Here is a 24,976-nt window from a genome sequence, read left to right as displayed (position 1 = left end):
CAACTTTTCCACCGGACTGCATGTGAAATTATGAGACAATTGCCACGACTTAATAAACAAAAGAGATGGAAGTAGCAGCTGACCCGGCATGGGTGAGTGAGAAATAACGCTCATTTAGTCCCAAAGGCGAAGTGACCGTTACAAATGAACACAGTAGGAAACCAGACCTCCTTTTCACAGCCTCTCCTTTTCTGCCACTTGAGAAAAACCCAAATATATGCATTCAAAGTGCTTTTGTTTTAATTACCGGCCAAGCTTTCCTGACGGTCTTGCTGTAATTGAGGGGCACGAGTCCCAGTCGGATCGTCGGGAGCGAGAGACTGCCGGCTGCTCAGCCTTCTTTTAATGGGAATTTCTGTTGCTCTTAAGTATTTCAGCAGATCCCAGCAGCTGCCCAATGGGGTAGCGTGAAGCTGGGGTTCTATCGCTTCTTGAAGTCTTCTGAGGGCACATTATATGACCATAGTAATGGCGATTATTATCCTCTTTATTGCTATTATCATTCAGTGGTCCAAGGGTGGTCCGAACAGGCTTCTAACCACTCATTAGCTTATAGCGGCTCAGAAAAGAGCAGATCTTTGAAAACGTCAAGTTAGAACATTCCTAGAAAACAGTGCAAAAGAGAAAAAAAATGATGCTTTGAAATCTATGCATGGAACAGACAACTCATCAATGAAGACCCACCTAAGTATTGTTATAGTTAGTCAAAAAATGCAGTCCTTTGCTTAAAAAGCAAGAGATTCTTAGATGTTTTTCCTTTTGTGAGATTTAAAACGACTAGTCAAAACATTCCAAGAAAACAGGCTGAGACAGAAGAAATACTCCTTGGATATTAATGCATGAAACCGATAATTGATCAATGAAGAGACCCACCAAAACATTTGTATGGTTAGTCAAAAATGCAGTCCTTTATTTTGCTAAGAAAGAAACTGATTCTCAGCTGATCTTCCTGCTGGTTCATTTATTTTGCTAAGAAACAGATCAGTCATGACATCAGTTTTTTGCACATACACTAAGTACATTTCCATCTTCTCACAGTCTTCTCTTTTTTATAAACTACAAGAACTGACCGAACTAAAAACATTACGTAGATTTTCCTTTTCACGCTCACTTCCATCGCAGACACATCTGATTCCACCAATCGACCCAATGATAAGCTCTTAATAATAAATAAAGGAGTACTGAAGGTTGAATCAAGAAACTTGTGGAATGGTTCAGGGTGTCTGAATCCTACCCGGAGACCTCAAAACAATACAAAGATGGATGAACTGATACAGAGGTGGTTGGGTTGGGTGGTCTGGTCTGAGGGTGGTGGTGGTGTACTCTAGTGAGCAGGGAGAGCTGCCATGGTGTTGTGGTGACAGAGGTTGTGGGAAGGGGGAGGGGGGGGCAGAGCTGAGGTTTAAGACATGGTGATCTGCATGGACTCCAACATTTCCTCCACTGCCTTCACCGAGCATTTGTTCTCCTTCTTCCCACGGCCCGCCATCTAGGAGAAACAGAAAGAGAGAGAGAGAGAGAGAGGGGTTGATGAAAGGACATCATTCCATTTACTATGTTTTTGGACGTATTATGTTTTAACACAAACACTGTGGCGCGTCAGACTCCATGACATACTAATGCTAAAAGACAAGTATTTGTGTACAATTCCCATATCTCCTTGCATGAGCTGCATTCATAAAGCACTTCAGACTTGTTCTAAGAGGGAGAAGAGTACGTAATGACCATTGTTACAAATCTTTGCAATTTAAGGCCCTATCCCAGGCTGCCTAAATTAGAGAATGCAACCAAAATAGTACATGGGATATTTTTACATTTTATTTCCTGGAGAATCCCCAGTACACCCTTGAAGGTTTGTATTAATGTGCTGGCACTCATAAACTTTGCATTCAGTGCATTTTAACAAGTTTCTTCCAGGAAAACCAAGCAAAAATGGATACTTGCGACTAGCAAGTACTCTAGCAAATCATGTTTCATGGCTATAACTAAAGCCTATTATAAAGTATTTTGTATAAGTATTTTAATTTAATTGAGAAATTATCCTGAAACTTCATTTTTAGTTCCATTGAAAACTGGCTCAAAAATAGTTTGAATGGTGATGACGCTTTTGCCTGCACTAGTAGAGTAATTGAGATGCCGCCGCAGATCTCCCATCGTCTCTCCTTGTTCGCCCTATGAGAGTAAAAGGATTGGAGGGATACTACGGCCTAATGAGTCACCAACTTACAAGCTCACTCACAAAGACACATTAGCCGACAGCCCCCATGGCCAAGCATACTTACTTACACGCTCTTGCCACATCCGCCTGTGACTCATCTGCTAAGAGTCCCTCTGCCTCACTCAAACTGGACAAATTGAGCATATCGTCCAAAGCTCACTCCTCTATCCTCCCCTCCAGCAATAGACATAATAAACCAATCCACTATCCATTAAAGGCTGTGCTCTCCGTTTCTCCTCATTAGTCACGTCTGACGTCTGCCATGTATCTCAATCACCACAGCAACTCCAGCTGAAGCAGCAGTTGTGTAAGGTGTTTTGGTGGAAATTGAGAGGGCAAGGCTGGTTAGCATAACCCCTGCTGGTAGATGCTGCAACTACACCAAAAATGAGCATCATAATTATTTTTTTGTAGAAGAAATGTCTTGCTTCAGATAATCCAGTTTTGTCAGTAATGCTGGGGATTGAACTCAAGCTGCTGTGGCAAAGCTGAATTTTTATCAGCCAATACTCCAGTCTTCAGCATCACGTGATTCTTCAGAAATCGTTTGAATATGCCAATTTGCATATATGCCCCATGCAAATGTGTCATATTTCCAACTGACTCTTTGCAAAGACCCCCCCACCCTTTGTTACTGTTGCTATGTCCGACGAGCCATGGGGCCCTCACATCACACATCATGTTTTCAACCAGTGAAAAATACATCGTGGAGCAAAGAGAAACCTAACAAAGTGCTGACAGACAAGCCTAAGCTTTCAAATTTTCCCATTTCTTAAGAAATTCAAAGAATAAATACAGTTTTGTGGCTCTTTAATGTGTTTTGACATCGCTGTAGCGCCTCAGTTCAAGCAGCACGTATCTCAGCTTTCAAATTGTGTCAGTTTTTAAGAAATTCAAACAATAACATTTTGTGGTTATTTGTATCAGTTTAATGTAGATAAATTTCAAGAGTTCATATCTATTTTTCAAGTGCAGTTCCACCAATGTTAATCTACTCTCCTGTCTGGTTTGTTTGTCGGATAAAAATGGCAGATTTGGCATTATGATTGGTCAAATCACCTGTAAATCAAACTCCATGTGAAGGGTCAATTGTGCCAGCCTAACAAATGCCATTCAGAAAAATGGGAATGCTAATAGACAGCTTTCTCCAGGTATTCTAGACCTTCTGCATTTTAATGGGCTGTGGGTGTGCTTGTAGAAGGAAAGGGCCAGCCATCCCAGTGAACTCATTGGGTAAACAGACAAAAAGCACACAAAGCTTGGCGAAGAAAGCATGGCAGTGCCGTTTTTGAGCTTGGCAGTGCATATCTGTGTCTTTGCAAGTAATTCATGGGTCTCGCTGGACATGTACACATACAGAGAGACAAATGTTATTTTCTTACTGGGAAACATTGCTAGATTAATAGAGTTGATATGTGGTCTGTGCCAGGCTGCCGTTCCCAGCATTCTCACAAAATCCCCACATTGTTGTGCAAGTGAGCTTTGTGGTTTATTCTGAATGATGGATTCCATCACGTTTTAGACTAGTGCAAAAGTCAAGGGCATCTACAAATGGCACAGAGGACTACTCGATGTTCAGCAGTCCAAGCATATCATGCATTTCAAAACATGCTGACTCAATGCCAATGATTTCATGTTTGCATTGATTGTTGCAAACAAGCGACTGGGTAATTGCAATTACTCACTCATGAAATTAAGCATTATGCGTGTGCCTTTTGTTTCTGAGTGTTCTATGATGGTCCGACCCTGTCGTATCACTCAATCTGCTTTGAGTGAGGGCTATGGCATTACGCATCAGAAGCCCTCTGTTGCACCCTAATCCATCAGCGAAGTGAGTCATCCGTCTGTATGACTATTATGAAACGTGGACTGACTCAGGCCTCGACAGCCGCTGTGGCTGAGTGAAATCAGCAGTGAATTATTAGCTCTATATTGAGAGAGAAGGATGAAGTTAATGTCTTTATGCTCAAAGTCAAACACAGAAAGCACTAAGAGGAAAAAGAAGTGAGTTGAGTAGAGAATGTGCCATCAAATTCAATTCGAACAATGGTCCGAAGACATCAACTGTGGACAGAAAATGACTTGAATGGTATGCAAACCAACAGAGGTTGGGAGGCACCGTTAACCTCCAGAAGACCTCATCAATCAAAGCTACTCTGCTAAAGGGTGACTCCACTTCTCTTTGAAAGACCTCAGAAGTTCTTCAAAGCAAGGTATACAACAGGTTATGTTGACCTCTCAATACAACCAAGGTCCTTTTGGGTACAGTGAACAAGGCTCAGATAAATGGCTTATTCTGAACAGCCTTAGGTTAATTCCTTCTTGCATATTCAAAGCCGTTCACCATATCTGTATCACTAGAGGACATGCATGATTCTAGCACAGTATTTCAAGCTTCCAGCCTTCTCTTACAAGCAACATCAAAGCCTCTGACTCATCTTGTATGTGAAAATAATCTATGTATCATATGCAATACCTCCCAAGCACCAACACTGTCAGCAGATATCTGTTGATGTTATGCACAGTGTTTACCAAAAATGAAAATTCTGTCATTGTTCTGTCAAACCCTAACCAGAAAATTCTGTCATTAATTACTCACCTTCCTGTCATTCCAAACCCCAGCAAGATCTTCATTCATCTTTGGAACACAAATTAAGATATTTTTGATGAATTACGAGAGCTCTCTGACCCTCCCATAGACAGCAATGATACTACCACGATCAAGGTCCAGAAACGTAACAAGGATCTTTAAAATAATACATGTGACATCTGTGGTTCAACTGTCATTTAACAAAACTATGAGAATACTTTGTTCACAAAGAAAACAAAAATAACGACTTTATTCAACAATTAATCTCCTCCGTGTCACCCTGGCGCCATTTTGGAGAGTATCCACTGAGCGTAAACAGAGCTCTCTGAAATCATCAAAAATATCTTAACCTTTAAATGCATGATTGTTGCGCCAATCGTTATTACATATTCAGGTCTTTAGCAACCCGGACCTATATATCCAGTACGGATGCATCTCTAACTACTGCAATAGCAAAAAAACTCATTTGATATTTTAAGAACAATTACAGAAGATTAAAATAAAGCATATTTTGTTACCTTTTGAAACTTAAAAGGGTTCGATTTGAGCGGATTATTTTACCATCGCTGTCATCATCAGAGCGCACTTCCACAGTACTTTCAGCATTCACTGCCTCATTTTCATGATCTCAGCCATATTCTCAAAACTATCATTTTCAATGACTTCATATTCATTATTTTGATTACTGGCAGCTTATTCACCACATCCAGCATCAAAAGACAGTGACATTTATATTTCATTGCGTAGAGCAATTGCTCTGCAGTAAAGCCATTCAAATCAGTTCAGTTTTTGCTGATGATATTCGTTTGTTTTATGCCTGCGTAATTATGAATGAAACTTCATGTCATCATTGTGTATCAAACAGTGCCACCTTGAGGGAAAAAGATGCATTGCACATATTGAGTCATCAGATATGTAAATATAGTTGCGCAGGAAAAAAATACTTACACATTTACATACCTCTGGTCTCTAGCGACCATATACACTTTTTACAAAAAATTAATCGGAAAACTGGCATGGTATGCATTTAAAGGTTAGTTTGTGTTCGGAAGATGAACAAAGCTTTTACGGGTTTGGAACGACATGAGGGAGAGTAATTAATGACAGAATTTTTATTTTTGGGTGAACTATGCCTTAAAGGGGTCATATGATGTTGGTAAAAAGAACATTATTTTGTGTATTTGGCGTAATGACATGGGTTTATGCGGTTTAAGTTTCAAAAAACATTATTTTCCACATACTGTACATTATTGTTTCTCCTCTATGCCCTGCCTTTCTGAAACACATCAATTTTTACAAAACTCATCGTTCTGAAAAGCAAGGTGTGCTCTGATTGGCCAGCTATCCAGTGCATTGTGATTGGCCGAATACCTCAAGCGTGTGACGGAAATGTTACGCCCCTTAAGTAACTATAATGTGATGCCATGTGTCCCTGAATGCTGAGTCAAAAACATTAAAACCCATTATAAACGAGGCATTTGTTGCATCCAGTGGGGACATAATTACGAATTATAATGACAATACCAGTGGTTCTCAATTCCAGTCCTCGGGCCCCCACCAGATCTGCATATTTTGCATGTCTCTCTTTGTTAACACACCTGATTCAGATAATCAGCTCGTTAGAAGTGAGCTCCGTGCATGAACTGTGTTCCCATTTACAGTACATGGTCCCTACACCGTGTTCATTGCTCCCTACTCCCTGAGCAGGGGAAATCTGTTTAAGTTTACTTCACTTCGGAACATTCATTCATGGATTTGTGGAAGTGTGACATCATATACCTCTGTAAATAAATACTATTTAAATTCACGTCTCGCACACTTCAATGCACTTTGAATGGAACATATATGTTCACTTCGAACTGGAATCATGGCAGAATATCCTGTGATGTCCACTTCACAGGGCACTTGTGTTCAAATAGAACAAACGTCTGAAGCCATAAGAGAGACATACAAAATGTGCAGAGCAGGGGGGCGCGAGAACTGGGATTGAGAACCGCTGACTTATTATTATTATTATTATTATTATTAATATAATAATATCTTACATTTATATAGCGCTTTTCTGGGCACTCAAAATGCTTTACATAGAAGAAGGTTAATCTCCTCAACCACCTCCAGTGTGCAGCATACACCTGGATGATGCGACGACAGCCATATTGCGCCAGAACGCCCACCACACACCAGCTTATTGGTGGCGAGGAGACAGAGTGATGAAGCCAATCAGTGTATGGGGATGGTTAAGAGGCCATGATAGTCAGAGGCCAATGGGTGAATTTGGCCAGGATGCCGGGGTTACACCTCTACTCTTTTCGAAGGACATCCTGGGATTTTTAATGACCACAAAGAGTCAGGACCTTGGTTTAACACCTCATCCGAAAGACGGATATACTGTCTTTTAACGCGTTGCGTTATATAGCGCCGCGTTAACACAAAACCATGTCTGGATTTGTGATCGGAGAAACGACAAACAACAAGCGCTACTCTACACTGCTCTAAACTCGTGTTTGAATGGTCAGTGACAAATCCTTTAAATATGTAAACGTACTTACAGACTGTGAGTCAGAACAGTCAGCATTGTAGTCTACTCTCCATGGATCAGGAACCAGTCCTCAAAATGCGCTGCACACATCTGAATATTTGGGTTGAACTGTTCTAGGACAGTGTTGTAAATACAAATTAACCACTGATTTCTAGTTGTGTCCTCTTTTGGAAGGCCAAACAAAGTAGCTTTACCTTCACAAAGAAACACACAGCATCTTCACAACATGGCACCGGTGGCAACAGCAAGAAAAAAAGTTATGCCTTCTTTCTTTGCGTAAACATTTGGGCGGCATTATGCAAATCTTCCCACATCGTGACATAGACATGAGGGGGTGTGTTAGAATGAGCTGTTTTAGGAGGGCATGGTTGACTCTTAACTTCTATAAATTTCTCTTTGGATTTGAGACTGTAGTCTTTGCAACATTACAGATCTTCTTTATGAACCAAGAGCTTGTAACACTCCAAAGAGAAAGGAAACATTTAAATCGCATCATATGACCCCTTTAAACACTAACAGTCATGTTCCAATCTTGTTTGGACTTACTTTCATAGAATGGTTTTGTCCATAAAATGAAAGTAAATGAGGTCCAAAACAACACTGGACCCAACAGAACTGCATTGTATGGACCAAAAAAAGACGTTTTTAAATAAATGAATAAATACATAAATCCATAAGCAGTGACGTTCTTGTGAGTAAAATCTCTCCTGAGGTATACAGATCAGTAAATGCAGGAATTTAGAAAGATACAAAAAATTATTGTGTGAAGCAAGACAGAAGGAACGAAAGGAACATTAATATCCGTTATTGGGTGGTCTGGAAATTCCAACAGAAACCCGGCCAAGTTTTAAACCACCCTGAGGCTAGGAGACCACAAGGTCGATATGTTACTTTTGAAAGTGGAAAACAGTACTTGAATGTTTACTTCCATAAAAGAAATTTTAAAAAGTAACAATGCATATTTCATAGGCCCAAATATTTATATTTTATAAAAGTCAATTGGATCCAAAGTTGTTTTGGAGCTCATTGTCTTTCATTGTTTGAACAAAAACAATTGAAACATTCTTTAAAATATTTTTTGTGTATGTTTGTCCATTACAGGTTTGGAACAGTATGATGGTGAGTAAGATGTCATTTTTCATTTTTGGAACGGCAAGATCCAGTTCATTCTGATCAGACTCTCGTCTTGTGGTGAACCTCTGAAGAACCCCTCTTTGGAACTGAGATGCCCACCAACATGTCAAAGTAAAGGGGGCTCCATCAAGAGTGTGAGACAAGAGTCCTCCAACCGCACAGGAAACAGTCCAAGGGTACACTTGTGTGTGTGTGTGGCCCCTGATGGCCCTATTTGCTTACTAAAGGCCTCTTTATTACACTTTTAACTGTCAATCCTTAAAAAAGCAACGTATATCATAACCCTGATGGCAGTTAAGATTTCTTATAAATGTATAATATTTACATTGTGTACCATGGCAACAGTATAAACCGCTTTAGTGATACCATACGCACTGCACTTCACTTTTTCCTCTCTTCTGCTATCATTATTGCCTCCCTTTGCAGCCGTGGTGTGCGCGCTGCATATTTTCCCCTTGCTAACTCCAGAGGCCTGTGTTTGGCACCAGCTGTTATGCTTCATAGGGATAGTGGCGCTTTAACATGCAGACATAGAAAACAGCTGCGTAACACAATGCCAGGCCCTGTGGGCTTAAGTCAACACATTAGCTGCGCTCTGCTCGGGCACGCGTGTTCAGCACAGACCCAGCGTGAAGGCATGGCATACGCTCACTGTCTGGGGATGTACACCACTGTCTGTATATCAGACTGTGCCTGCAAGACAGAAAAGAACGAACCCAGGCAGCCAACCGGCACTGCCAGTAGCTAGGGCTGGGCAGTATGAGTAGGTAAAGACGGTATATCTATGGCATGATTTAAAGGATTCAACATCAAACAAAATACTGTAAATAGCATTTTTTTTTTTTTTTTTTGTGGAAGCCGTGATATATATATAATATATATATATATATATATATATATATATATATATATATATAATATATATATATATATATATATATATATATACTCTTTGTCTTAAAATACTCTTTGTATGTATACACAATATTAATTGATCATTTCTATAAATTATCTATAAATTGATAAATTCAGATAAACTGAATCAAAATCCCTACTCATGAACTCCTCTCACCTGATAGGCTCTGCTTATCTGAGAAGTGGCCCACGCAGCATACTTCACGTTGTCCTTTTTCACCTTTGCGCTAACTTTTGGGCTGGCAGCAATGTGACTGGCCGACTGCAGGAGAAGAGACAACAAATAAGGGTGTGATGGACCAGTGCTGGGGGACACACACATAAAGATTAGTGTATCACCATTCCTGCAAAGCATCAATAAAGAGTCATGAGATAAATACCCATCGACGCCCACTTAAAGTCCACATAATGGAAGGGTGGCTCAACTCTGATGGCAACGGAGGGTATTTTTTAAAGGGTGGAAAATGTGATGGTTTTGAGCCTGGTTGAGCAGTGAAAAAAAAAGCCAGGGCGCTGTGTTAACGCAGCTTGATGTGTCTCGCATCAGAGATAGGATAGGCGGTGCTGACAGGCCTGGGAGTGTCAGGGAGGCGGCGTGTGAACGGCATAGCGCAACGTGAATCATGCTCTCCAGCCGCTACAAGATCTCCTTTCCACAACCACAAATCCTCCATCTTTCCCTCGTTATTGCTATTAGACCCACTCAGCGGAGCTCGCAGTACTCTGTTGGCTAGCATGAAAGCCCTTCCCCATGGATGTGCTGAAACTTTAACTGCACACAATCAAACTCATCTCTGTTTCTGGCAGCAAATCCCTCGGCTTCTGGATTTTGGGGTGTGTAAGGTTGGTGAGATGTGGCAAATAGGCCCTGTTAGGGAAAATTTTTGGTAACTCGAGTCCCAAATCTTTTTCTTTTAGTTATAGTCTTTTGGCGAAAAATGTCCTGTAAATTCAGTCAATGTTTTGCATTTATTCATCAAATTTACTGTTGATGAAAACAACACTTTACCTGAGCTGAAAAATGAAAGCAAATATTCCAAAATTGTATATTAACTCAAACATGTATCAACTGGATATTATTTATATACTATTACAGTGTTTATTATTATTATAATACTTCAAATTATTTTGACTTTTTTATATTAAAGTTTTACTAATATTTGTATATGATTAGTCACTTTTATAAGGTTTTGTTTTTTAATATGTCTATTTAGTTTTTTTTTTTTTTTTTTTTAGTTTTACTAATTTTAGTAGTTAAACTTATTTTATTTCAGGTAGATTCCAAGTCAACTTTTCTCATTTTCATTTAAGTTTTTTGTACATTTCATCTAATATTTATATACAGTCAAACCAAAATTTATTCAGACACCTTCAACATTTCTCACATTATCAGAGTTTATTCACTATAGTTTAGAAAATGGTAATAAAATATGACAAGAGAGTTAAACTGTGTCAGAACAATATCATCCTGATAATGTCAGACAGCTTTGATAGAAAGGTTATGTAATGAATAAGGTTGAATAGCTGTCAGCTGTTAAATTTATGTACACAATTAGATAATACCAATTCATGTCAACTAATTACCAAGCAATGCTTAATTTTGTTCAGTCTGTGGTGTGTAAAGGTAGTTTTTGTTATTAATGAGAGAAAAACTTTTGAGAAAAATATTGTGGTGTAAGTGTGTTTTTTTTTAATCAATTTTACTGGTGTTCCACTGTATGAAGGATTTTTCTGTATAATATATCACAGTTTAGGCTACTTAATTTAGCTATCTTCCCTTACATAAATGAACTATAGAGTCCTGCATAACTAGTATAAAAATATATAAAAAAAGAATAATTTCTGGTGTCTGAATAATTTTTGGTTTGACTGTACATATTTTTATTTTAGCTTTATTTGAATTAAAAATAATTTTTAATAGGTTTACACTAATATCATTAAAAACACTAGTATCAACTTTTAAGAAAAAAATTATGTGAAATTTTTGTTTTAATGTTCATCTTTATTTTGTTATCTTAGCTAAAATAGTTTATTTCTCTTGTTCCTATTTTTTTTTTTTTTTTTTTTGCTCACCTTCATTATCTTTGACAAAATAAAAAAAACCACTCATTAACAAACATTTTTGCCAGTTGACAAATTCGGTCACAATCTCTCGTGTTTTTGCTGGATGGTGTCGTTTTTCGCTACATATGACTGAGTAACAGGCTCTTGGTTTTGTTGTACTGACCGACATCCTGCTATTGCCGGCCTTGTTTCACGTGCAAATCGCACATCAAAGAGTGCTGATGACTGTCATGGTTCTGTGTTTGAACTACTGAAGCTTGCGTGTGTGCGTGTATGTTTGAACAGAGGGCCTGTGTATGGCTCCCTGCGCACTCTCTGTCGGCCTTCTGCCCCTGGCTGCCTGTTTGTGTTCATATGTCAGGAGTCACTTACAAATGATGCATTGGTGTTAATGGACAACTTCCTGTTTAAATAAATACAGATGAAAGGCTTATTCAGCATACATATTGCTTGAACCTTTCCAGCAGAGCCACGTGTGACTGGGCGGTTGCCATTTCTCTACCATTCTTTTATTGTCAAAGGTTTGTTTATCTCTGGAATAAACAGAGAAATGCCCTACAAAGGTCCGGTGGGTTACGTTACAGCAAAAAATAAATTGCGAGTCAGAGTTTTTCCAACACAGGGACTGGAAACATCAATTGCAACTGCCCCATGTGAACCAATCACAGCCTCTGGATCCATTCACATGCACAAAAAAAGAGAAATAGAGAAGGTGTCTGTTTTCTGAACAACTCACCATGTAAAGGCCGAACAAGGCCCTCATGTTTCTGTTGTTAAGCTTCAGTGCCTGCGCAAAATACTTCCTGGCCAGCTCGAGGTTTTCCAGACCTCCCTGGGTGTACTTTACCTGGGGGAGATTGCAGAGGAAACAGAAAGGTGATGTTGTGTTATAGGCACACTTAAAGCTGACGTGAGATCTAAATAAACAGAACATGATCTAAATAAACAGGAAAATCCTGTACAAGCATACAACATGATGGATGCACCTAGTCATAGATTTCAAACGCGCTAAGAGGGAGTTCTAGCTTATAATGCGATGTGTTTTCTGTCCACATTACAAATGCAAAAAACAAACCCTTTTAGAATATATTTAATGTTTAATTATAGTGTGGATAAGGATGTTGGACCAATGAGATTTTACGGTGAGAACCCACTTTTGTTGGCAGAAAAAAATGTGGTCATGGTTAAGTTTGCTTGTGTGTGTGTGGGGGGGGGGACTAAGATTTGAATAACTGATGCAAACTTTTTATGTCTATATAGACTAATAAACACGAGAAAAACTCATCAACAAAAATGCTTCGACTTTTCATCTATTTTAACAATAATATATTTGGTAAAAACAAGAATATATTCAAACATAAGATCATACACAGACAATAAATATACAAGTAAATAGTTTGTGTATACAAATATATATTTGTATATTTATGTGGTTATATTTTACTTTAACTCATCAACAAAAATGCTTTGACTACACAAACACAAACACACACACACACACACACTTGTATATTTGTTCATATTTAACTTTTTCAGATTTTCTAAGCTTTTTTAATGATGACATTTTTGTGATGACAAACTATTTAAATGTCAATAATTTAAAATGAATTGCACACTTATTTTTTCTCAAAGAAATGTTTATAATTTTTTTTTTTTTTTAAATCACCTTATATTGAAAAGGAACATTTGTTTCTGGCAGGGAGAAAGAAAGCTACTATACCTCGGCGTACTGTTCGCAGTACAAGTGATTATGTGGATTTGTCATCATCAGCTCTTCAAGACAAAAAGCTGCTTTTGCGTAACTGTGGGAAAGAAACAAGAGAGAGAAAAAAATGAAGATCATAGAAAACATCTCCCAGTAGCTTTGTGGCTGATCAGGCAAAGCGAAGCTCAATCTCGTTGACAGTCGAGAGACATGACAGTCTGAGGTTTCCCTTTCATCAGCTTTTATGAGGGTTAATGGAAGTCTGTGTATGAACACTCATATGGTCAAATGATGAACGAAGCTTTGCAACAGAGGTGCCGTAGATTCATTATCACCTTTTTATAGAAGGCCAAAGATGAATCTGGTCTACTTATCTGTCCCTGGCATCATCATTGACATCTCGAGACTGTCTTAAGGTCATTCTCAAGAGCCGTTTCCACATGATATCACAGCTGAGCCGCTGACCTCACACTAATTTACAGTTTCATGTCTCAGACACTCTCTCCATTATAAGTATACAACATGGGCCTGCACATTTCCCCAATGCTCCCACCAAAAAACCAAACAATTTCAAAAAGAACTTCAGGACTATTACGACAAAGCCACAAGACACAAAAATGAGCCAAATGTGTCCAAAAGCTGTGGACGGGGTTGAAAGTCTCGTTACCGCCTCAAGTCCCAAAAACCGCAAGGCTTTTTTAGCTACCGTTAGCAAGCTTTCTGTCTCGTTCCGTGCGAGTTCCACACATCGAGGCCCACATAGTACGTGCTCGCGCACACATATCAATTTATCACAACACATCAAATTGTATAACAGAGCTGGAGTGCATCCAATCGAGTTATGGATGGTAATCTTATAGTTATGGATGGAAATAATGTGTTGACGCAAACTGGACTTTTTTTTGGTGGAAAAACACTCTTGCCATTGCTGACTTGTGTATGATGATGAGTCCATTTAGGAAATGTTCAAGAGACTTTGAATTCAAAGATAGACAGTCAAAGAGGTTGAAGGAGTGAGCCAGTGAGATCAGGCCACTCAGAAGGTTGAAGGCTGCTCGCAATTACCATTTCCTCTCCATAAAGACTTTCAGATGTGCTCCTGCCATGGCGTAAACTGCGGCAGAGCAATGCAAAGAGTGAAAGAGAGATAGACATATGGAGATACACAGAGAAAGCAAGGCATGCATCAATCCACATCACTACTGAACTCAACACCAACTACCTGAGCATTCAACATCCACGGCCAACTCTACCAGTCTTCTATTTGAAATATGAAAGCACGTTTCTATCTCAGAGTAATTGAAATTTAGATTTTTGATTTGATTTTGTCTCTTTATTTGACTTTAAATCTCAAAATTTGTCTATATATCTCACAATTTTGACTTTATATCACAAAATGCTAACTTTAAATATCACAACGTGATTTTAATTTGTAGATAACATCTAAAATAGCACTCTGATGTTAAGATGTTAAGCCACATTTTGAGATATAAAGGCAAATTGGGAGATATAAATTCACATTTTGGGTTTTAAAATCTAACTTAATGTTGGATTATTACATTTTTTTTTACTTCAAATAAAATAAACCTACATTGAAATATAATATTATTAAAAACTTAACTTTATTTTAATTTAAGCCAGTTGCCTAGAAAAAATTTCACATTTTTATTTTGTTTAACTCGATATACTAAAATAACTAAAGCTAAAATAAAAAAAATAAAAAAATAAATAAATAAACATGCATACTAAATACCCATACCAAAAAAAAAAAACACATAAAAACTCATACATACAAAAAAATTGTACAATTTAAATGATTAATAAAACTATTAATAAAAACTAACAATATCAATAACACTGGGAAATATAAAGTCACACTGAGAGTTATTAAGTTTTAATTCTAAGAAATGAAGGTACAATTACATTATTTTTCAAAGGCGTAAACATGTTTCCACATTCATTTCCTGATGAATCTACAAACCTACTAACCTAGCGAAGGGTTAGAATGACTGACTTGTTGTCCAACAACCAACTGGTCGATTAGTGATGTAAACTGAGTTTATCAAGACTTTCCCTTCTAGTATGCTCCATCTAACTGATTTTGACAGAATCTACAGTAGTCAACATTAGAAGTGAACCCAAAAAGTTGATCAAAGTTGTCCTAAGACGAGAACGCATTTTGGTTTTGGGTTTTAGGACAACTTTGATGACAGGTTTTGATCCACTTCAAATGTTGACAAGTGTAGCCTAATCTGTGTTTGGTTTACATGGCCAACCAGTGTAACAACACAGGACTCACTTAAGACCAACCTAAATCTAGCAAATAATTCAACACTTTGACAGGTTTCTTTACCAAAGTGGAATTTGGTTTAACTCTCATTAAAAAGTGTGATTCCCCAGTGGTCTACTTGTACTACAGACTTGGTGTAGATAGCCGCCCGTCATAGCCATGTAATCAGCTGTTAGGGTGGCGTATGTTTGTCTTCATCTTGTTTTGACTGGTTGGGAGAATGGGTGCCACCTCATTCTCTTGGGAATTTCTCTTTTTCCCTTTTCTCCTGTTCTTTCACAGCATGGATGAGAGATGTGATAATGCAGGCTTTGCCGGAAGAGGAGGGAAAGGGAAAAAGCGAGTCTGTGACCTGAAATAAAGAACAGAAAGAGAAAGGGAAGAAAGAAAAAAAAAGTGACAATGACACGCCTATGGATAGGGCGTTGTCAGAGAATGGTGTGATATTAGAAAAGTTGGGCTAAGCGGGTAGATAATCCTCTCACCCCTGGATTTCCTCTGTCTGCTACAGCAATAAAGCCCTTTACACAAAACCGTGAGGTAACTAATAAGCGGTGCTCTCACTGAGCGACTGCATTCCTACGGCCAGCGCTCTCCGACCGGGACAACCAACTTTTTCTCTCTCTCACACACATACTAACACCCCATAGCCCCCCTCGTGGACAATAAGATCAAAACAATTAAAGAAGGATGGAGGAGAGGAGACATAAAGTAAGTTTCCTGCAATCCTGATGCCTGGCAGAAAGTAACCCCTGGCAAAAGAGATATCAGCAGGGGAGCACAGTCTTATCCCAGGAGTTATAGAGGGGGCTCAAGGAACAAATCCTATTATGGCCCTATTCCATAGGACAAACAGACACGGAGCTTTAAGCAGGGCCCCTGGCTGAGACTGGCATTTCACTGTCTTTTACTCCAGAGGGTCCCACAGCTCTGCAGCAACCGTCACACGTCAACTGAAGGTCCTGAGAATGACCTGCATGATGCTGGTGAATGTGACCTCATAACCCTCGTAAACACCACATTCCGTGCGGACAACTTCTGGATATTTTACTGACCTATGGTGACTGATTAATCGCTTTAATTGCTGATTAAATGTTTTTGATGAGATTAAATTATATATTAAAATTGCAGTTTAGGAGGGAAAAACTCTACATTTCTACACTGTGTAACAATACACTAAAGTCAATCTTAACATTAAACAATACACTGAATTAAATCTGCTAACATTTACAATGCTCATATTTTCTAAAAAAAAAAAAAAAAAAAAAAAAAAACTCATGAGATTAAACTCATTAAATTTTGAGAAAAAAGTCGAAATACAATCTTGAGAATAAACTCATTAAATATAGAGAATAAAGTCGTTGTGTTTCGAGATTAAACTCGTTAAATTTCGAGAAAAAAAGTCGAAATACAATCTTGAGAATAAACTCATTAAATTTCGAGAATAAAGTCGTTGTGTTTCGAGAAAAAAAGTCGAAATGAAAATGTAGAGAATAACGCATTCGATCAGTGTTCATTGCATAGATTAAAATCTATATCTTTCAGTAACAGAAAGAAATACTATCAACTTTAGCTAATTATGACACAATCAATAATTAGCACACAAACTTTAAAGTGAATTTGCAAGCGGCTAGGTCTTTTTAGAAGAAAAAAAAATCAGTCCAATTTGCGCGATGTTTCGGCTACTCGTGTTTTGTCCAACATGAAATGACAACCAGAGGACAAATGCAAGGTTATCGCTGGTTCACCCAAATGCACTCTTGCACTTGTACAGCTATGATAAATTAAAACCGTACGGCATTGCCATTAATGGCGTCACAATGTAAAGTGAGTTTATTCTCAAGCGGTATTTCGACTTTTTTTCTCTAAATTTAGTCCAGTTTTTTTCTCGTAAACACAACGCTTTTATTCTCGATATTTAACCAGAGTTTAATCTCAAGCTTCAATTTCAACTTTTTTTTCGACAGCTTTGACGAGTTTAATCTCGAAACACAATGACTTTATTCTCGATATTTCATGAGTTTATTCTCAATATTGTATTTCGACTTTTTTTCTCGAAATTTAACGGGTTTAATCTCGAAACACAACGACTTTATTCTCGATATTTCATGAGTTTATTCTCAAGATTGTATTTCGACTTTTTTTCTCGAAATTTAACGAGTTTAATCTCGCAATATAATGACTTTAATCTCGAGATGGTTTTATTTTTTTATTATTGCTTGGCCCTAATCCTCTTCCGTACAATATAATGTAGAGTATGAAAAATTTATATTTCTCTTGAGATTTGCATAAGATAACATTTAAAAGTTTTATTAAACAATTATTATTTTTAAAAAGATTATCTTTCAGTGAGTAATCCAAATGTCACAATCAAATATCCAAAAAAAAAAAAAAAAAAAAAAAAAAACTGTAATGTCAGATAACTGAAATTGTGCAAAAATTTAATAATGAATTCATTAACACTGACATTTGGTGGAATAGACTACAGTTTTTTACATAATGAAGCATGGATTAAAAATTGCAAAATAATTGCATTTTTTTCCTGTTTTGCCATGAAAAGTAATTTTCAAGAAAAGTGAATATGTTCTAGTTATGTTGTTTCCGTATGGGGTCAGTTGGACCACGGACAATTTGATTAATCAGTTGGACCAAAGACAATTTGATTAACCCTCATGTTCTATCAACTTCTTGCAAGAATAAAGTAAAAAAAAAAAAAACTCCAAAATGTAAATTAGGTAAGAAATCATTACTCATGCTCATTGATGTAGAGTTCAGACAGCTCATGCCATGCTTCCTGGTCTCCCACAAACCTGCAAGACAGAGTAGTGGTAGTTAGCTCATCAGAAAGGCCACTGTGGACAAAACGGGGGTTAGGGAAAGGCTTGGGGGCCAACTCAATCAAATGCAAAACCTTTTTTAATTAAAAAGAGGAGGGGGGAAGGGTAAAGGGGGGTCTAAATCCTCTTGTAAAACACTCACTGCTCCAGATATTCGTTGAGCTCGCGGATGGCCTCGCTGCTTTTGCCCTGCGCTCGCAGGATGGAGATCTTGCGCTTCCTTGCTGCCTGTTGAGTTGACATCCACAGAGGATTAGGGCTTTAGAGTTTCAAGTGTTTGTTAGCAACAAAAAAGAGCAAAGAGTGAAAAAAGAGGGATGTGTAAATGATCATAGTATTGTGAGAGCTGAAGGAATCTCCGCAATCCCCTGGGATTTTTTTGATCAGACTCTGAAGACAACAGGGATGGCATCAAAGTCTAACATAGTTGGATTTTACCTCCATCTTACGAGTTTAGATCAGACAAATATTGATTCTAAGTTTTAAATGCTAAAATCAATTTAGATATATTACAGTGAATTCAAACACTGTCAGACTGTCACAAAATAATGCTACAGATAGTACATTAGACAAAAAGTCCTATTTCAGTTTCAGAAATGTATCACCTATCACTTGGACATCCAGACTTTTGAATTATGGGAAATTGTCCTCAGCAAAAAAAGACCAAAAAATTGATTTACCATTTTGTTAATAATAATTATAGAGGTGATCTGTTAGAAAACTGATTTTTTTTTTTTTTTTTTTTTTTTTGGCCTATTTTAGTTCTAAATTGTATTTCCTTTTCTTTATTTTTTTATTTAGACACTTGATATTTACCAAAACATTTCTGTGATCAGAAAATCAGAAATTAAAACAACACCCCCCCCCCCAAAAAAAATAATAAAAACAAATAATCTAATAAAACTCAAATTCAAAACTGTAAAAATATGCTACTAAATTCTATTTTGATACATGTAAAATGTAAAAGATAAAATGTACAAAATTCAAATGTCATGTTCTTTTTTTAATATAAAAAGACAGAAAATGTTCTTAAAATATAAATAAATAAATAAATAACTCTTAACCTTCCAACCATGACAAGGGGTTGTAAATGTTACAAAGTATATTTTAAAAGCATCAATCCTTCTTTGAAACAGGGTGTTATGTAGAAATAAATGCTGTCAGTCACTGGACAGAAGTGCATGTGCAGTCCTTTTTCTTCCTCCCCTGAGGCAGTGTTATAATAAACAGCCTTGCACCATCAGATTGTCCAATATGACATTTCCTTGAAAGCATATTATTACTGCATTCAAGTCATAAGTAATATAACAGCAGATACCAAGAAGTAATGTCTTTATCAGATTAGAAAGCCTGTGGATTCTGGCGCACAAGCATCAGCGAGGATGCTGCTCACATAAGAAAGAGCAAGTACCCATTTCAAGTGGTGAAAATAACACATTGCCAAAGAGCCGTGGGCCATACGCATTCACATAAACTTACAAAGCCCAGTTTGCATCAGCCACAAATAACGTCCGCCTTGTTCCGACGCAGAAGTGACCTTCAGGCGGATTAGAATCTCATCAATCTGAATCAGAAAGTATTACGCCAGGTTCGACGACTTTTCCAGGAGCGGCTCTTTTTTCCCTTCGTTGGTGAAAGGAGAGCAAAGAGCAGAAGCTTTACCGTTCGAAGTGCCCCAGATATTATTTATGAACTGGCACTTGATAGAGTGGGTCTTCCCTACTACCACAGCACGGACCAAACTCCATCAAGCCGGGCATGAGTCACGTCTGAAAGGCCATAAATCTGGAACTGCTATGATACCACCGCCACTCCAAATCCACTTATCCATCAACCAGGCGGCCAGACGAACCTGCTTCACTGGCTGCTCGAGCTAAGGAGTTGATGAACTGCCAAACCCCTACTGTACGCAAGTCTGATAGTACTTACTGGATCAGCGGAAGACATGGTTTCACATTACCGGGCTGCAGATGACAGGTGAAATAAGGCTAGAGCTACAACCTCAAACTGTTTGGATTATTGTATGCGTTCTGTATCGCTATATAACTTTATCCTCCAAAAGTATTTAAAGAAACTGTGGAATGGAATCAAACGGCAATTCCAAATAATTTAAGCTATCAAATTTTATTGTTAATGTTCAGTTTCTGCCAACGAACGATTTCTTTGTACTCGGTACTGAACAAGACAGGAGGCTGTTTGCGACCGCAGATTATTTACTCGGCCCTCATATCTGTCTTTCGTTTCCTGTTCGCGCACTTGGCACCAACAGAAACATACGGAGGCTGGTAGACCAGAGAGTCTTACGAAACTTTATTAAACAATGCGCTATTCCAAACCATTTCAGTCTCTTTATTTCTTTCCCTCCCTCTCACTTCTCTTTCGATGTGATCCGGGAAAGGCCAGCATCTCATTTTCATTCTCTTTGCGATTCTTTCTTCTTAAGCATTTCTGAGTGGCTCTCACCGTGAAGGACCTGGCTGCTTCTATCAACCCCTGGCTCCGCTTTCAGACTGCTGTTGAGAGCCCACCTCCAGGGATTTCAAAGGCAAACGTCGTTCCCACAGGGTGAAGAGGAGTTGACTCTCAGCGCTGTGGTGTACCGACACGACCTGACTTCAAATTCATCCTCAAATAAGAGAATTACCTGCTAGTGGTTTCAGCATATCCAGACCAAATCTACAGGAATGGCTTAAGAAAAAATTATCAGTAGCAGTCGATCCAGACCACATCTACAGGAACGGCTCAAGAAAAAATGATCAGTAGCAGTCGATAAGTTCTTTCTAACAGTGTTTAAAAGGCTTAGAATAACAGTCTCATAAAGTGTTGTTTCAAAAAAGGTGGTTGTGTTTTCACAATAAAAACTAAATGTAAAAAAGTCCAAATTCATGAGAACATACAAAACTTTTGAAGCAATGCTAAAAGGGAAAGATGATAATTCTGTCATCATTTACTCACCCTCATGTCACATATTATTTTAAAGAATGTTCTAAATGTACTTGTCTACACAAATGCAACTCAAAAGGGTGTAAAGCAACATAAGACCCCACTGAGTTTCACTATACAGACAAAAAAATATCTTATTTTTGTGTTGCACATAAAAGTCAAACAATTTTCTAAGGACTGTATAAAAAATATAGTTGGACCAAAATGTAGTGTCAGTTCAGAAGAAATCTATTTGACCTTTACAAACTCCATCTTGTTCTGCACTGTAATTGCGTGTAATTCTAGGGGTCAACCTCAGGAGGATTCTCATTGACCTCAATTGCTTTCACAAGCACAACCATGTTTATCCTGCTGAATTACAGGCAGAGTGAAAGTGCTGAAATTCAGTGAATGCAGTAAGCCTGCAATGTCAACCAGTGTTAAAATAAATAGCTTGTTAACATTACATTTAAGTGTTTAGCAATTGGCACTGTTTTAGGTGAGGTAGACCCACTTCAAAGATAGATGATGGAAAAAATGAGCAATAGACTGATAGAATGAGTGATAGATGGACTGACGGAAGAAACAACAGATGGAAAGAATGACAGATAGACAAAAACAGACAGATGAATAGGTAGGTAGACTGACAGATAGTTTGATAGAGCAAAAGACAGATAGACAGACAGACAGACAGATAGATACCAGGAAGAACTTCTCTGCATCATTGCTGTAGGTATTGGACCATAATGAGCGATGGAAGGGCTAGGAGTTCGAACATTCTTTGGACACCGCCATGGCAAAGAAACCTTGAGCATTTTTTGTTGATTCAACAATTTTGGTTAATGGGTACCACATCTATTCCACAGCCTATAATTACAACAGTTCAGTTTCCAATCTCAGCTCCGCATGCTGGGATGCCTCACAAGTCCTCGCAGTAGTCGCCAATTTTCCGCCATTTTCTTGGATCGTGCCCTCATCCCAGTCCACTGAACATGTTAAAAAACACAGCGTTCAGATAAGCCTCACATTAACAGACAGGTGACCTAGATGATGTCATCCCTCCCATACCACAACCTCTTCAGGGCCATCAGAAAAACCTGGGCTGAACCTAATAGTGTCAGGGTGGTTCACGCCTACACCATTTCCATAAGTGGGTGAATCCTACCAAGCCTTCCATGTCCTGTCAATGTGCATTCTGCATGAAGATAAGACATTGGATTTTTCTGCTTTTCACTGAGAAACGTGCCCCTGATGGCTACACCGATAGCCGGTTTTGGTCTTTTGACATGGAGAGCCACCTAATGATAAGTCCTGAAAGAGTAAAATCCTACAGCATGACATTTCACCGAGCGATCAAGCAAATCTTTAAGAATCTGTCAGCCCATTTCACTTCATTTCCCAGACTTCCTGGTTCAAAAAAATTATGTCTGAGTGATCATTCACAAATGCACATTTCCTTTTAGGAGATGATGGTTGCAGCCGGTTTCTGCGAGAGACTGATGAGGTAATGAGACGTGGTTGGACAGTATTTTCCAGCGATTTTTCTGCTGAACTGTGTGTAACAGGACCATTTCATTATATTGATGATGACAATTCAGATTTGGGTTAAAATGACAGTTCATAAATAAAAACCCAGTTTAACAATTTTGAGTTAAGTTTACCCAGTAGATTTCACAAAAGGTATGTGTGTAAATATTATATTTCTACCTGCAGGTGTTTAATAATGGAATATCACATTTCACCTCATGTTTTTTATTACTACGGAAGACAAAGTTCACGTAAAACGCAAGACTTTGATGGGGACATTTGCAAAAATCACGCAATTGCCACATTCCTTTCCAAATCGTGTTTGGCTTGGATAACACTAGGACACTGGGAAGCATATTTCCCTGAGGGGAAATTTGTTTCATATCTTTTGGATGTTAACAGAGGGGCAAAGCGATATGATTACAAGATTGTGAAGAATAATGTAACCGCACTGGTTTGATGATATCCATTTTGCGCCGATCTTCTCAACTTCCCATTTACACGCCGTTAAATGTGCTTGCAATTTAACCTTGATCATGGGAATAGGGAGAGTGCCTCGGTTGAAATGCACAAAAAACAAACAGTGCAGGCCTCTCGTTTTCAGAGGGAGAAAGACGGATGGGAGCAGTTTGGTCCAACAGTAACAGATAGTTAAATAAATATCAATGGTAATGATATAACAAATGCAGGGACGAGAGGACGGGGGACAGGAGGTTTTTTTGCACCCACAAGATGAAGACAGTGATAGCTTGAAGCAATAGCTTAAAATGAAAACCCAAAAATGAAAATTTTGTCATTATTTATTCGCTTGTTCCAAACCCGCTTGACTTTCTTTAGTGAAACACAAAAAGTGATTTTTTTTTTTAAGAATATCCCGGCCACATTTCATCGTAACAAAACAGAATAAGGACCGAGGCTATCAAGGTCCCAAATGATAAAAAGCATCAAAAAGTGACCTAAAGTAAATAAAAGTAGTTCTTGCTAACCTTGGCAGGTTTAGTTAATGAAAGTAGCAGCAATGTCTGATGTGTAAAATAATTATTTTTCTAGTCAAATCTGATCAATAAATCATTGATTTAGTTTAGAATACCAGTCTGAATAAGTTTATGAATCAGACTGATCTGGTTCTTGAATTCAACCCCCTTATTCAATGATTCAGTCAAAATAGTTATCAGTCCAATGTAGGAGATGATTATCAGAGAATAACACTTTAAAGCTGTCATATGACTCATTCAAATACTGTATGATTCAAAAAGAAAGTGTAATAACCAAATAGAGTTTTTATTATATTTTTATCCTGTTTTTACATACTTTCTGAAACTTAACAACTCCCCATTCATAATAATTGCTTGCGAAAGAGGGACATTACTAAAAACGTATCATGGAAGAATAAAAATCATTCCGGTCTGGCAACATATGAGGGAGAGCAAATGATGACAGACTCTTAATTATGGGTGAACTGTCCCTTTAAGGCTGAAAACATGCAGAGAGAGATTACCAGGGGGAAGGGGGTCCCTCCAGAGCACACATGAGGGTTTATTGACTTTGCCAGCAAAGCCTCCATGTGTTCAAAACAAATGGACGGTGAGGTGTGGAATCCGTGCACGATGTCCAAAGAACAAAAGTATCTGCTTCATCACGCACACTTTGCCAGCCGAGAGAAAATTTTTAAAACATCTAAGCAAGTACATGTGTAAAGACAGCGCAAAAAAATAGTGTTTTGCGTCTACAGGGATGGTCCAAAACAAATAAGGTTATGAAAACACTTTAAAACATTTATTTTCTTGCATCGCTGCACAGCGCTTATGTAAGAATGAAGGGCAGGTACAATATGTTTTGAGGTGATGGTGGAAAAATATTGGAAAAACATGGAGCATACTTGGATACTGTAAACCACTCCACTGAAACTCAATAAATATTAAGTGAATAAAAAACAGGCTTCATTTGTTACGCCAAGACAAGACAAATCAATAGCTAATGGTACATTTGGGCTTTTAATACCTAAGTGATCTTTAAATAATAAATAAAGACTGAACCACATACTTTAAAGGGAGAGTTCACCCAAAAATAAAATACACTACTGTTCAAAAGTTTGGAGTCAGTAAGATTGTTTTTTATTTTTAAAGCTATATATTTATTCACAAAAGAAGCATTCAATTTATCAAAAGTGACAGTAAAGACATTTATAATGTTGCAGCAGATTTCTATTTCAATTAAGGGTTAACTCATGATAAT

The 24,976-nt window shown here is 38.0% G+C and overlaps 1 protein-coding gene across 1 annotated transcript in view; it reads right to left on the bottom strand.

Moving 5' to 3' along the window:
- Window positions 1-884: 884 nt before the first annotated feature.
- The window catches only part of LOC109106147 (ER membrane protein complex subunit 2), a 33,418-nt gene continuing 9,326 nt past the window's right edge, over window positions 885-24,976 (bottom strand). The window contains exons 6-11 of the mRNA XM_042741473.1: window positions 18,435-18,520; window positions 18,206-18,265; window positions 13,181-13,262; window positions 12,197-12,307; window positions 9,554-9,658; window positions 885-1,489 (exon numbers count right to left, since the gene is read on the bottom strand). Of these exons, the coding sequence (XP_042597407.1) occupies window positions 1,403-1,489; window positions 9,554-9,658; window positions 12,197-12,307; window positions 13,181-13,262; window positions 18,206-18,265; window positions 18,435-18,520 (531 nt within the window). The 3' untranslated portion in view covers window positions 885-1,402. The remainder of the gene's footprint in view (window positions 1,490-9,553; window positions 9,659-12,196; window positions 12,308-13,180; window positions 13,263-18,205; window positions 18,266-18,434; window positions 18,521-24,976) is intronic.

The sequence above is a fragment of the Cyprinus carpio genome, chromosome B16 (genome assembly GCF_018340385.1).
Source record: "Cyprinus carpio isolate SPL01 chromosome B16, ASM1834038v1, whole genome shotgun sequence".
In the NCBI taxonomy this organism is placed as follows: Eukaryota; Metazoa; Chordata; class Actinopteri; order Cypriniformes; family Cyprinidae; genus Cyprinus; species Cyprinus carpio.
Note: the sequence above shows the minus strand (reverse complement) of the source record. Positions and strands in the feature narration are given on the sequence as shown.